The 15,626-nt window shown below is 35.2% G+C and overlaps 1 protein-coding gene across 1 annotated transcript in view; it reads right to left on the reverse strand.

Annotated features, from left to right (window-relative positions):
• Positions 1–1,045: 1,045 nt before the first annotated feature.
• NUP160 (nucleoporin 160) overlaps positions 1,046–15,626 on the reverse strand; it is a 40,916-nt gene continuing 26,335 nt past the window's right edge. Inside the window, exons 21-36 of the mRNA XM_070957172.1 lie at positions 15,288–15,357; positions 14,884–14,982; positions 14,327–14,446; positions 14,107–14,202; positions 13,905–13,999; positions 13,216–13,312; positions 13,027–13,132; positions 11,045–11,205; positions 8,861–8,921; positions 8,262–8,372; positions 7,760–7,883; positions 6,791–6,892; positions 5,510–5,651; positions 3,896–4,021; positions 2,736–2,840; positions 1,046–1,792 (exon numbers count right to left, since the gene is read on the reverse strand). Coding sequence (XP_070813273.1) covers positions 1,703–1,792; positions 2,736–2,840; positions 3,896–4,021; positions 5,510–5,651; positions 6,791–6,892; positions 7,760–7,883; positions 8,262–8,372; positions 8,861–8,921; positions 11,045–11,205; positions 13,027–13,132; positions 13,216–13,312; positions 13,905–13,999; positions 14,107–14,202; positions 14,327–14,446; positions 14,884–14,982; positions 15,288–15,357 — 1,705 coding nt within the window. The 3' untranslated portion in view covers positions 1,046–1,702. The remainder of the gene's footprint in view (positions 1,793–2,735; positions 2,841–3,895; positions 4,022–5,509; positions 5,652–6,790; positions 6,893–7,759; positions 7,884–8,261; positions 8,373–8,860; positions 8,922–11,044; positions 11,206–13,026; positions 13,133–13,215; positions 13,313–13,904; positions 14,000–14,106; positions 14,203–14,326; positions 14,447–14,883; positions 14,983–15,287; positions 15,358–15,626) is intronic.

Consider the following 15,626-nt stretch of genomic DNA (forward strand, 5'->3'; position numbering starts at 1 on the left):
CCGTAGAAATTAAAAAGGTATAAAAATCCACCCTACTCTCATTTTGTCAGCTGTCCCAGAACTGCACTATATGGTTCTGTTCATCAATAAACCAATTTTCTTTCCAATTGGCCTCCATTTTGTTTCAAGCACCTTTCTCCCGGCTTGGAACTGAACCAAATGGATTTTTCTTCCTCCAACATATTGGATTGGCTAATATTTTACTAAAATCGGATAATTATGAGCACCAATAACTTATATGCAGAGAAGAGTGGTTAAAAATATAAGTGAGCTTTGGCTTAAGACCACACTTGGTAACAGAAGCTCGTTTACTGAGCAAAGTAGCTGTTAATCGACAGATGGAGTTGTTAAGCAGATGGAGTGAAATTTTTCAAAGTGCAGAAGAAAGTTCAGGTGATGAGCTGCGTAGAAGGGAACTTGTGCTCTGGGCTAGAAAGATGAAACACACAGAAGACTCAAGCTTTATTATTGCAGCTTGATAACGGATTTCCACCTCCTGTTCTTTTCACCATACATGGAGGAGAGAGAAAATAGTTTAGCAGGCAGTAGTAGCAGCAGCTACTTATAACTTTCCTTGCCAGTTTCCCCATTGACTTTCCAAAGGTGCTTTTTCAAGAGGCAACTAGACTTTTTGGGTTTTCTTTGAAGACGTTTCACTTCTCATCCAAGCTCTGAGCTGAAGAAGCTTCTTGGATCAGAAGCTAAACATCTTCAAAGAAAGACCAGAAAGTCTAGTTGCCTCTTGAAAAAGCACCTTTCGTACAACCTTGATCTGGATGGTGAGAATCTCCATAGATATAAGTGCAAATAGATTGCCATGCCCTTCATTCATGCAGTGATTTGACTCTCTTTACGAAGGAGAAAATAAGTGAGCATCGAATGTTGCAAGCACATCAGATAGTTGAGGAGGAAAAAAAGTATTGAAAGAATATCTGAAGAATATTGAAGATGATACACTGAAGTTAAATAGTTTTCTATTCTTTCTTGAGAATATTGGTTCATACTTTTTATTTGCTTTTTTAAAACAAACTTTTCTTTAACAATATAAAATTTCAATATTTATTTTGTTGTTAAAATTAATCTGAAAATGTAAAACGAAACATTTTATTAAAGGTAATTCAAAAATTGTTACAATAAATAAAACCATTGTTAGTGCCCATACATGGTACAGAACAAAGGAGATCATACAAAATATTTCAGTAGAAAAATTGTAGGAACATGCAATATACAAACAATTTTTCATTACAGGTAATTACTGGCATCCAGCTTAGTACAAACTGAAGCTTAATTTAATTCAGCATCCCCATACTAAAAAAGTTCACCATTCCCTGATAGGGAATGTTTTAAGTCTTATGAAAAAATAGAATTTATAATAATAGCACCACCAGCAGTGCATAAGACACCCCATGATCCTAGTCAGTTCTTGCAAAGCAAAAGCTTTACATATACCGTACTTCATGCCAGTTACACAGAATAATTTAAAGCAGCATTTTCCAGCCATGGCAATTTCCAGATGTGTGGACTTCAAATCCCAGAATTCAGTCAATCTGGCCTTTGATGAGAATTCTGAGAATTGAAGTCCACACACTTGAGAGTTACCCAGGTTGAGAAATACTGCTTTAAAGCAATTTTTGTAATTTTGTCCCAAGGGCCTCCAGGCACAAGGTGATTTGGAGAGGTCACACTCAGATCAAGATTGTTTCTAGTTTCGACAATACAGAAGTTGAACCCGAGTTGCCTTATCAACCTGCTTTTGGTAGACTTCTAATTTGTCACGCACTTTTTGATAAAGCTGAAAGAGAAAAACAGCATAATCCTTTTAGGAACATTGGAAAGATGAAGAATGAAAAAAATAGGATTACCCTTTAATAGGATTACACTTCTATTCCTTTTCCTTAGACACTACTGCCTCCTGTAATTACTTATAACAATGAAAACCTGTTATAAAAGTATTAAGTAAAAAGCACAGAATCTTTCTTTGATTCTCAGAAATTTATAATGCAGTTGAAAATGCAAAATTTTCTCACAAGGAGAAGGCCAAAGGCTGCATATAGATGGAGGAACTGGCTAATTGTAAAGATATAAGCTTTATGAAACCCTTTGGTCATAAGGAAGAAGAAAAACTATAAGCTAACTAATTTTTATGAAGCAGTACTGATTTTCCCAAAGTAAAACAATTTGGAGTATAATCCTGCCCTGCCCTTCCTTTCTTCCTTCCTACATTTGGCAGGATATTTGGATAAGTGTGTGAGCTTCAATAAAAACTGAAACCCAGCAAGGACATAGTTGTAACATGTATTTGTAAACATCTAACTACAGTTGAATTCTACATATCAGCAATAATTTAACATATAATGAGTGTTACTAGATTTTTAGACATTTATCTTGAAATATACACAAGTCTTTACCACATAAATTTAGTCCCTTTGGCCTAAGGAACCAGGATTAAAGTAGGAAACTTAAAAGTAATTATCAATCTCCATTTTATCTAAACTGAAACATGTTTTGTAGCTTTAAGAACAAGCTAGGATATTAAACCAATTTAAAAGCATCAGTTTCTTGCTCATTTTAGAGTGCTCCTCTAAAATCTACTCATATAAAGCCTCCGTATATTCAGATTACATAACTCTTTGAATGTATATCCTTTTATTAATTCAGTTTTAAAAGCAAATTAAATATGTAATAGAAGCCTTTTTAATTCAATAGGCAATTCTACTTTTTGTAGCTTTACTTACCATTGCATTATGATGATTGGTTGTGTTTTCTCCTAGTACCTGAAGAAGCTGGTCAATTGCAGAATAGGGAAGCCAGACAATTGGAGTTGTAGCTGATAATGGGAACTATAAGGAAAGTGATATTATTAATATTAATTAAATGTACATGGTATCCAAATGCCAACGATTTAGGATTTTGAATGCTCTTTAACTTCAAGTAAAAAAGAAGAAAAACCCACAATATTTACCACTCAGCAAGACTGAGTAAAATTTTAAAGGGATTGAATTCTGTCCTGAAACAGAAAAATATAACACCCTCCCCGAATTCTATATTAAACAAAAAGAAAATTATTGTACATATTTCTATTAGTAATAAAGCAATGATTTACAAGACCAACTCATTAAAGCAGTGGACATAACCAAGACAAATCTGGTATGACTGTACAGGGTATATGAATGCACTCCAACTATCAGCTCACCATGGCTCAGGGCTAGCCCCAAACCCATCCTTCTTATAGCTCACCATTGGTACATATGCCAGGACTTTAAAGAATTTGTTTCATTGTTGTCATGTCCTCTATCACTAAGAAGAGAAATAAATCTAAAACAAGTCAGGGATTATTTTATATTATCTCTCTTTGTAAGATATGCGGATTTTTGCCAGATGTCATGAAAAACATGAAACAATATAAACAAGCTAAATTAGTTGCTGAAATTCACAGAAGTGTGCATGTATAACTTAATATATTCAATTCATAAACCACCTCAATGTGTTATTTTGATGTATTGTTTCTGGAGGCCTTCTATAGATTTTGATATTTGGAAGAGAATTTGTCTCCTATTCCATCAGCAGAAACTGCTTCCATTGACAGAGCCTGCATACACAGTATACAGATTTCTTTCCAAATCAGACCTGACACAATACCTAGATATGAACAACTAAGTTTGATACAGACTGCAAACTTGGCTCCCTCCAAAACCCTGCCCATTTCTCTCTTCCCTAATCAAGATCACAAGCTTATCTGAATTATACTTCAGTTCAGCCATATTCCAACAAATAGGCAGATACAAATTTTTAAAGGCTCTACTGCAATAAGATGCTTTCATTATGGAATATTTAATTATATTTAATCATTTTATTCCATTTAAAAGGAAGGAATGACAAGACATATCCCATGTACCTCAATCCCAAAGTAATCATGTCCTTTCCCAAGTAAGGCATCCACGTACTCCAACACCAAATCCACAGCTTCTTCTAGGAGATCATAATTCAAATAGAGTCGGAGAAGTTCAGCAGCATCTACCTTCTGTAGAGGAACAAATGGAAATCATCAGACATCAATTATCATTGGTAGCTTTAAATTAAAGCAATATCTTCCTTACATAAGGATCCGCAAAAAGAACTAGATAATTCCATGTAGTTTGAACCAGAACATGTGTGTTCTGGTAAAGATACTAATGGGATAGAGTATAACATGTTCCATATCACCCTGATCTCCCCAAAGCCTTTCCTATTTGGCTGCTGCCACAAAAATCCATGACTGAGTGTGACACATCTAACCTGCTCACCACCCCAATCACCTATCTTCCTCTCATTCTTTTCTTCTGAGATTTGCATATTTCTTCCTATTTTCACCATCTTAAAAATCTGCAAATTATTTATTTAACAAATGCTGGAATTTAAAAAAAACTTACTGTAATGGAATTAGCTTTCTTCATTTGGATGAATCACCTACACTACAAGCTATGAGGAATCGGTCTGTATTATTTCTATCATATCTCCTAATAGCTATTGATACAAATATTTTTCTGGGCCACTGACCAATATGAATTTAAGAAGCTCTATACTGTTATGGTTCTCATTCTGTCTGATGGTCTTGGGATTACTCTTAGCAATTTCATAAAGAATGGTTAGGAAAGGTCATTCAAAAATTGAAAGCTGGAGTGCCTGTTTTTCTTTTTTTAATCTTACTGCGGAACAATTAAAATCCTGAAGCATTTAATCTGAGTAGCAGACTAAGAAACTTAAAGTAAATCCAGAGAATATAAAAATTACTAATCTCTGTGGACAAGCTGATTCTAAATTGGGAAAAGAACACTTGTAAGAAAATACCATTCCTGGATAACAGTTGGCAATTCTGATTAAAATGACTTTATCTAATTCTACTGAGAATTGAATCCCCATCTGTCTAATTCATCAATATGAAATCAACAGTTATTATTGTGTTTCTACAGTAAGATATCCCACAGATTTAAATAATAGATTATACTAGCTGGAAAAAACAGTCCCTGATCAGTTTATTACCTGAAAAATATATAGAGGTAGTCCTCAATTTACGACCACAATTGAGCCCAAAATTTCTCTTGCTAAGTAAAACATTTGAATTCTGCCCCATTTTGCAATCTTTCTTGCCATGGTTATTAAGTGAATCACTGCAGCACTGCATAGCTGCTAAGTGAATCTGGCTTTCCCATTAACTTTGCTTGTCAAAGGGTTGCAAAAGATGATCACATGACACTGCAACCATCATAGTCGCCAAGCATCCAAATTCTGATCAAATGACTATGGGATGCTGCAGTGGTCATAAGTATGAAAAACAGTCATAAATCACTTTTTTCAATGCTGTTGTACCTTTAAACGGTCACTAAATGAACTCTTGTAAATCAAGGGCTACCTGTAATTTACTTTCAAATATATCATACTTTCTAATCTGTTACTAATTTTTGACAAGTTTTTTATTGCTAACTAGAATCCTCTAGCCCAAATTAATTTTCTACGAACTGAAATTATTTACTTTGTAGCTGTTGATAAGCCAGTTAGGTAAGGGAACACCATGAGAAAGCAACTTATTGATTACACAACGATGGTATGGGCTATTCTCTGATTTATACTTGTCCAGGTAGGAGGCTAAGAGACGCCAAGCTTCATCTGTTGCACTGCAATAAACAATTGGAATATATTTATTATATTATCAATGCTGTCTCCTTTTTTTCTAAATATGTGCATGTTTGTGGCTGTGTACATACACTTTTCCTCAAAGTTTTTGGGTATCATGATATGTTTCCAAATTAACACGATTTCTGTACTTTTCTAGAATTTAACACATACTGCTTTGCTTACTTTTAAGTTACTAAATGCGACTTTGAGGTGGCTTTTTTTGTCTTTGTAAGCGATTAACGTTTTTGTGAATGCCCTTTAACAGTTATGATTCAGTTATAAGGCCCAACCATTTTTAAATATTAGTCACAGAATCACACAGGACTAAAGACTAGTTGCAAGAACAGAGGGAAACAACCCTGATGTCTACCCAACATGTACCAGTTCCAATGAGAACTTTTCCTTCTATCTGCCATTTTTGTCATAATAGGTGGAAGGCTAAGTTTACTTTTTGCCAATCCCAATGTATTCCTGGGCTCTTTTTTGTTTTGCATTAGATAGCAAATATTACTATTGGTGCCATTTAAACTGGATTTGTTCTAAATTCATGTAACCTGACTTGGCTATCTTGGTACGTCCTGCACAACTTCTCCAATTAATTTAAAAAGATTTGCTCTTCTGCTATTATTTCTTTCCTTCTTTTTAGTTTTCTTTTCTGCTTTACTTATCTACCAGTATTTCTGTTACAATGAACAATCTTTTCCCTAAATCATTTGTTCAGCTTTTTACATAAATGTTGGCAACTAAGGACCACAACAACGAAATCTATTAAGGTTTGAGCTTTTAATATTACAAGATTTAAAGAATAAAAAAGTGGTATGAATGTGCTCCCTCTGCCTTTTAACTTTGCAGTTGTTCCTTTTAACTTTGTTTTAACATGGTTTTTAACTTGTATTTACAGCTTTTATATAATTTTACTCTTTTACTGTAAACCGTCCAGACTCCAGACACATGCAAATGGGATAGGCAGTATAGACATTTGGTAAAAAAATAAATAAAAACATTTCATTCCTCAAAAGTTTCACAAAATTTGTTTGGTTATGGATGATAAGGAACAATCTTAAATGGAACAATATTTTATTAGTAAGAATGTTACTTCCATGCAAATTTATCAGATTACCATTTAAATACACTTTACCTGTTCTTCTTGGTTGTAATAACTGATGACAACTGATTTGCAGCAAGCCAATCCCATGCCTCTGCCAAAACTGCTTCCCCTCCAAACTGAAGTTTAATACACCTAGAGCATATACAATTAAGCACAGTATGTAAAACTAATATTTAAAAAACTGTTGAATTATTTTTTTTTTTGCCAAAGGAAGAGAGATCTAGATATTCCATTTTATGAAGATGATTATCCTGAGAAACAGAACAAAATCCAAATCCAGTTGTCTTAAGGGATTCTACTTTTTCTAATGCTCAAATCTGAACTGGTTTCACCAGTAGAAGGGCTCCCTATTTTAAATCATTTTCATCTATTATTTTGATGAGTGATGAGATATGAGTTTCTCAGATGATTGAATCAGCTTATCTGTCCATCAAATCCTTTTTTCCACTGCTCTTAGGCAGAAAGCAAAATGCATTTTCTTCCTTAAAATTACTGTAAATATCAAATCTACCAACATTAATAAGTTGAATTCATCTTATCTCATCATCATATATTCAAGTTTTCAGACACAAATGGTCTCCAAAAATAACCCAAAACCGCACAGACCCATTCCAGGCCATTGTCAGCATGATACAAAAACAATGTTCCCAGTAATGAATCCTTCTGGACTTCCATAAATTTTTCATCAAATGACAATGACCACAACTATGGATATAAAGTGTATCCACTGAATTTACACTAGATAACACTACATCAACTAACCAAACAAATCATATTGCAGTTTAGTATGACATCCTATTCTCTTCCTCCATTTCACAATCTCCTTCCTTTCCAGCCCTTGGCAGGGCTCAATTTACAGGCAAAGGAAATTTATAATGTTGGTTCACAACTGAAAAAGAAGGAACTGTTTTAAATTTACAAAACATTTAAAAATTAAGAAATATTCAACATATTGCAGCGTTCATATTCTATAAAGAGCCCCAATAATTTGTCACGTACTTGAAAGTAAGACCCTCAAACACAGGTCTTAAGGAAAGCTTGTAAGTCTGGCAGAGAGAAATAGCTGTGTCGAAGAGACCAGCCTGCACCAATAGAGCAACTAACTCCTTGGGGGATGAGTTTCCTGGAAAGATAATAAATATGCCAATTAACAAATGTTGTATGTGTCAACATGTAACTATAAATTCTAATAGCATGGTTTTAGAAATGAAATTATTGTAAATTTGAATTCTTACAGATACAAAATTAAATACACCATATACCCACACTGCATATAAGAGCCAGATATTCATTTAATAAAATGCTATGTTGCATACATAGCAACACCATAAGGATAGTGTTGTGTGAGTCACAAAGAATATAATTTTACATTAGACAATACTATCCAGAGACTCAATAAAAGACTGTTTCAATAGGACTTTTGCCAAGCTACTATCATCTAAGCTTGTAAACTAAACTGTTTATTGCTAGGGGGCTATTAATATATGTATTTCAATGTTACCTGTAATAGCAGCTGATGTTGGGTCATGTTGTGCCAAAGTTAACCGTATGTGAGCCAACATACATTCTTTTTCTAAGTCCCGTAGCTCCAAGATTTCAATGTGACTGCCCGCTGTGTCAAATATTTATTAATACTTAATTATAATAAATTTAAAACAATTTAGACCATGAATAATATAATTCAGTATTCAAATCATGATTTCATTAATTTGTTCTAAAGAGTTTAGGAAAAGCTTTTGATTTGACAAATTATGTTGTTCACGCCATCTTTTTATTCTTGTTGCAAAAAAAAAAAAAAAAAAAAGGCTGCCACTGGCATATCTTCCTTTTTTCCATTATCCATAAATAATAACACTGAAAAACACAGGAAACTCTTAACCTGAAATCCCAAACCTCTTCAGTTCCTTAGACTAGTTCTTAAATTTCCAAAGCTTTTGCCTGTTCTTCTCCTACAACAGGTCAAGGAAATGTTAAGCTTCTGAATCAATATTGTATGGTACAGAACCATGTAACCCAGACCCATATACAAAGGTTACATAACCTAGCTACCTTGGAAAAACAAATTTGTAATTACTCATAATAAAATAGCATATAACTTACTTGGAGCAGCAGCACATTCTCCATCGTGATTTCTTTTTGGGGATGCTCCTGGACGTTCATACTAGAATCAAAGAGAATAAGCATTCAATCTCTATAGCATCTTCAGTATGCATAATGAAATTAGTTTATTTCTTCCATTATTTCATGTTTCATTGCATAACCTTATACTCAGTGAACTAAGTCTTTCTATCCATTGCACTTATGTTCCTTTTAGCTATATAGTCAGTAGTTTTCATGCCATACTAGTGACTGGCTAAAACCTTGAAAATACATCAGCAATTGCCCAAGAGATTCAAGTATATATTTTACACACACACACACACACACACGTTTTCATACTATATTCCCTCAAATTATATTATTTGCCATTGCCTGCTGACTAATTTATCCTCAATACTACATTCTTCTTTGATTCCCATAAATTAAAATTACCAAATTATCTGAAACCTGGATCATGAAAGAAGAGAAAAGTGGGCACAAGAAATATGCAAGTTTGCTTATTTTGTTAATTTATTCTGGCCCCAGAATTTGCTATTTCCTTGTTACATAATTGTATTCTTGATTTATGATTAGAATTGGGACTGAAATTTCTGTCACTAAGCGATGCAGATGTAATGCAGATGCAATGCAATGCCTGACTACATTGCTTGGCATCGGCAATCCCTGAAGTCCCTATGCTATCATTAAGTGAGACAACATCACTGTCATTGGTGAGGCAATTTCCTGCCAGTCAAAGTGGAAACAGGCAGGAAGTTGTAAGTCCAGACTTGTTGGAAAGTTGCTGCCACCAGCTGGGAGAGAGATTGAGGGTGCATCGGATGGTGAAAGGTGCCATGCAGGTTGTGGAGGGTGCATGGGAGGACACAAGTTGCCAGGGCAAGCGCAGAGGAGCTTGGGAGGATGCACAGTGGTTCTTGAGAGGTACCCTAGTATACTTGAGAGGTAGGGAGAGGGGTTACAGAGGGCATGTAGGGGTGTGCCAGAAGTGCTATACAGGGAGGGTGCAAAGACGCTCCATAGTTCAGGGGTGCAAAGGAAGTGCCATGTGGGTTGGGAAAAATGTGTGGGGTACAGTGCTGTTTTGGGAGGGTGTGCAGGGGTGTACAAATGGCTGGTACAAGATGAGCATAGATGGGCTGGAGATGATGAGCAACGGGGAATACTTACGCTAAAACTTGCAGTCTTCACTGCTGGCTTCTCCTTTGATTTTTCTGGGGAAGGCAGCAGGGAATATTGCAAATGGTGATCACATAATCATGGGATGTTTGGCAATTGGTTGTAAGAGCAAACGGTTTTCCCAGCACTCAGTTCACAATCATGTGGCGACAAGGATACCGAGATGGCCGTAACTCCAAGATCACTTCTAACCACAATTCGTTCAGCACTGTCATAATTTTGAATGGTTGGGGAACAAATGGTCGTAAGTGAAGGATTACCTGTAGTTATTGGCACTAAAGTGTTTAATTTTGGTCACAATGTAATCCCATGAATGAAATGTGTCACATTCACAGGCAAAGTTATTTTTCTCTTTTGCCTTAAGCATTAAAATCATCTTGTACTATTACATAATGGCACACATTAAAATGAAATTCCAAAGCACTGCTCTTCAAAGAAAAATGTCATCCACCAAATAATATCACCACCCTAAGGCTAACAGTAACAACAGCAGAAGCATCCAAAAGTGCCAAATTATACAAAAATGGCACCCAGACATACACACATATTAATCACAGTCCATCTTAAATACATAGCAGAAAAAACAGCTTTGAGAGTTTATACAAGATTGATACTATATGGTGCAAAACTATTACAGAATCTAGTTGTTCTGCTTCAGATACCATGAAGTCTACTCCCAGAAGGTAACAATGAAAAGCGATCATGGAGAGGATGTCTCTGACAATCCTCTCTGATAATCTCTGACAATCTGGTGAGAAACAGTTGCTTAGTCTGAAGGAATATTATCTTGACTATTCCAATATTGGTCACCTATTGGTCTATTTCCAATAAAACAATATCTGTAGACAGCGTATTACACTTCTGTTACTAAGATTTATTATGAAATAACACTGCATAGAGACTCAACAGTAGCAATCAAGGTTGTTGAAACCTTAAATATGCTTGTACACAGCAACAAGAACCTATTCAGAGAGAGAAATTAGTGAAATTAAATCCTGAGTTTCTTACCACAGCACCAGAAGCTGGTTGCACTATCCATGCATACTCAGGGCGAATCAGACGTAAACAGTTAATAGCAGCAAGATAACAGTTTGCTTGTTTCTGTAATCCAGGAAGAGTGCGAACTTCCCTGCCAAGGCGCATTCCATATTCAAACATTACTGTTCCAGCTGAGGAAGGAAACAGACCCTTCCATCAGAACAAGAGCTCTCCTATCCCTGAGATCTATCATTTTCAGATCAGAAAAAAAATATATGGCAACAACAAAAAATAGAACTAGCTTGAAAACTGTATGACAAAAACGTGTATCTATCCCAAATTAAATCCTTCACATATTAAAAGAACAGAAATTAAAACAGGAGATATTTGTAACTGCAAGAGCTGACCACTTTAAAATGGAGTTTCTAATTCTAAGAGGACAAACACAAACACTGCTTTCCCCATTCAAATATAAGAGAAGAACTAATTGATATAAATGTGAAAGAAAAGAGAGGAAAAAAAGAGAAAATATCCCACAAACCTGCAAAATTATTTAATTTATATTTCACCTTTATTATTTTTGTAACACAACTGAAGGCAACAAACGTATCTAATACTCTTTCCTGCTACTGTGTCAGCAACAACAATCCTGTGAGATGAGTTGGGCTGAGAGAAAGTGACTGACCTAAGGTCACCCACCCAGCTGGTTTTCATGGCTGAGGTGGGACTAGAACTCACGGTCTCCCGGTTCTAGCCTGGTGTCTTAAATCTTTTAATATCAACCCACTGTTTGTTATTACTGGCAAATAGCACCATTAAAGGAGATGTTCTCTGTTAGAGGTAAACAATAAAGTGCTTCTCATGTTTTTAGATTATCTTATATTCTCCCTTGTCAATAGGGTGGCTGCAGAATTCCATACATCTCCTAGGTGAAAAAGAATAAAAACTCAGGGAAAATGTGTTTTTAATCTGTTTTGAATTAGCTGAGATGCTGGCCTTTTCCCAGTTTCTCTCTCTTAATCAAATGCTGAGTGGCATAGAGCATTTTTGTGAGCATTCATCCAGTGATCTTACAGGTAGTCCTTGACTTACCACCGTTTGTTTAGTGACTGCTCAAAATTACCATGGCACTGAGAAAAGTGACTTATGACCAGTTTTCATACCATCATTGCAGCTTTTGTACTGGTCACATGATCAATATTTGGGCACTTGGCAACTGGCATATATCTGAGTTGCACTGTCCTGAGGTCATGTGATCACCATTTGTGACCTTCTCAACTGATTTTCAACAAGCAAAAGTCAATGGGGGAAGCTGGATTCACTTAACAACTGTATGATTTGTTTTACTGCACCAATTTAACAACTGTAACAAAAAGCTCGTAAAGTGGGGTGCAACTCACTTAACTGTCTTGCTTAGCAATGGAAATGTTGGGCTCAATTGTGGCCATAAGTCGAGGACTACCTGTATTCCTTTGTGAATGGGAAAAATGTGTCCAAAGCTAGTCAGATGATCAGGTGAAAGACATATTTAATCTTTCACCTGATCATCTGACTAGCTTTGGACCCATTTTTCCCATTCACAAAGGAATACAGGTAGTCCTCGACTTATGGCCACAATTGAGGCCTGTTTTCTTCTGTATAACAGAAAAAACACTAAACACTTAGCAGTTGTTCTCATGGTTTGTGGGGCAAGGATCAGCAATTTCTTGAAGGGTTGGGTATCATACACTAAGCCTGCCAACTCTCTCTCTACAACTGTCCTTTTGCACAACTGTGTCTAACAAATGTCACATGAATCAACACTCTAACAATTATTAAATACAAGCATAGCCATGAAATATAGGTGACTGATGTAAATTTAACATGACAATTTTTAAAGGTTATTGTTTGTTCTATTGTGTTTTGGTAACCTATAACTTAATAGGATCATCCTTTGGGTAGGTTATTTACCTTTTAAACAAAAGGTAACAAAAATGAATAAGCGAAGCAACATTTCTATATATCTTTCATACCTTTCCGATAATTATGACGATAAATATGGAAAGCATATAGCAATTCATAGTAATTATGTGTCATCAGATCTACTGCCCGAGCACGATATTCAATTATTCCCACGACCTGTAAAACAAATAATATTTATCAAACATAGCCAAATATTTTGTGTAATTTTATCTTGCTACTAAGGAGAATAGATAATATACCTCATTATGAAGATTCACATATGGAAACTCCACAAGATCCTGCAACTGGGAGCGTTCACAGAGAACTACTACTAGTTGGCGTAAACAATCCAGTTGCCTGAAAAAGAAAAGGGTTTTTTCCCCCTTAAGCATTGAGATGAAGCAAAGGTTCATAAACAAATTTATAAGCAACAGAGGTCTAATATAGGTACAGATGAAGAAGCCCGCACTACACACACATACACACAAAATACAATTCTGATTACAAAAGCGCCTTCTATTTAAGCATTTTCATTTACACACAGCTATTCTTTCACAAAGAGATGTAAAACATCAATCAAGGCATAGAATAAAACAGTCATATATTTCTATCTAAACAACCTTTTAAATAAATAATTCTATTTCCCTTAAAAAACAGGGCAAGAAGAGGCATTTGTGCAGCTGTTCATGAATCATGATTAACGCTGAAGGGCAAAAATTATGGACTAATTTTGAACACCAATTTGTTTCTCCATTAATGACCAAACTTTCACTTTTTCTGCAAAACAGAACCAGCTGTTTTGAAAATAAGAATTAAAGAAAAAGAAAATTCAACAGCTCTCCTACAGGCTCTATCCTTAATATCATGGTTTATAAGCAGCTATTATTACAAATGTATAAAATTATGCATAAATAATTCATAGCTGTGACTGGAAGATGTATCTCATTACCTGCTTGGATCTGGATTATGGGTCAAAGCTTCATATGCTTGACTATTATGTCCTAAATCTAAATGATGTTTGAAAATGCAAGTCCTCAGGGTAGCCTGCAATATAAATACAGTAGTTATGATGACCCAGAACCACTTAAAAAAAATAATTGGGTGGTACAAACAGATCCTGTATGAGGCAAATGGGCATTTTAGCCTCCTACCTGACTTCTCCAATCATCTGCTGCTTCAGTGATTGCCAAAGTAGCCAGCTGAATGATCAATTCAGGAAGACCCATAGTGTCTAAGAGGCGCAAAACCTAGTGAGGGAGAGAGTATTCAGCCACTAATGTTTTACTTTCACTCTTTGTTTATACTATAAAGACATGCAGCAATTGCAAGGACAAATGAGATCGTGTTACTTTTGCTTGGTAACAAAAATACCTTATCGTAGTATTGTAGCTGTGGAGTAGAAGCCATTTCTACCTCTTCAGATCTAATTAGTCTGTCTAAAAACTCTTCTTTTCCAACTTCTGAGGCAGCTTGACAGAAACAGTCCAAGGCCTGGAGGAAAAACAGAAGCCATAAAAAGTATTATCAGCTATTACAAAATTAGCTGTAAAAATTAGTCAATCTCATATATGTTTGTTACCGAAAGTTACTTCTTAGAGTAGAACACAGTCCACAAAACCATAGACACACATAGTGTTTCAACCCTCTGTATTCCAATACAGTCCCAATAAAAAAAAAAAGCTTCTCTTTAGGATAGTTGTGATATAGAATTATGATACGTAGATGATATGAGGAGGCTGATAGTTATGCAGTCGATCTTTTTCTTTTTTGGATGATTTGTTTTAAATTAGATCGACCTACATTCATAAAACCTTCAAAAATATCTTAGAATCTTTTCTTGAATGTGATGATTAATTACAAACCAACCTGAATACATTACCTAGCAACTTAGTATTTTTTTAAAAAAAGATTTTAATACATAAATTTACCTTGTGTTCTTCTCCTGTAACAAGGTAGCAATGTCCCATCATAAAGCGGCATGATCCCACATTCACATGACACCAAGGTTCCAGCAAACGAATATATTCCTGATATACAAATAAAGCAATTAGACAGAGAAAGGTTAATCTTACTTTTCATTGGATTTAAATAAGTATCTCTCACTAAAATACAATTAAACATGCGTGCTACCAGTGTTACCAACTAACTAAATTGGGTCATGCATTCTGAAATTCAAGTTTCAGCAAGCAAAATACAACTGGTATCATCTGAGAGGAAGAGAAGAAAGTTTTCAGTGATATCTACCCCAGCATTTTACTAATAACCAATTACATCAGTTATGTTGCTTATGTTTAAAATATACTCCAAAGGTATTCCACATAAGACATCTCACCTGCAACTGAGCATACTGACAAGCCCCCATTAAACATTCTGGGAAGAGGAAGTTAGGATTACTTGGCCATCTGAAAACAGCATAAGGAATATAGGTTTCTTCAATTTATGATAAGACAATGGCCCTCCATGTAAATTCAGAACAAGCCTACATATTTCCAGTATTGTTTCATTCAAAAAATGAATAAAAATATTAATAATGAAATAGTACTATTTAAAATGCAAAAAGGAAGGAGAAAAAACATGCAACAGAAACTAGGAAATCAACAACTAGCCAATCTTGAGCAACTATATCTCATTCTCTTCTGATTAGCTGATTCTAATTAATCTATTTGTAGCG

Source organism: Pituophis catenifer, unplaced genomic scaffold (assembly GCF_029215685.1).
Source record: "Pituophis catenifer annectens isolate HBS135680 unplaced genomic scaffold, rPitCat1.0.hap2 SCAF_1, whole genome shotgun sequence".
In the NCBI taxonomy this organism is placed as follows: Eukaryota; Metazoa; Chordata; class Lepidosauria; order Squamata; family Colubridae; genus Pituophis; species Pituophis catenifer.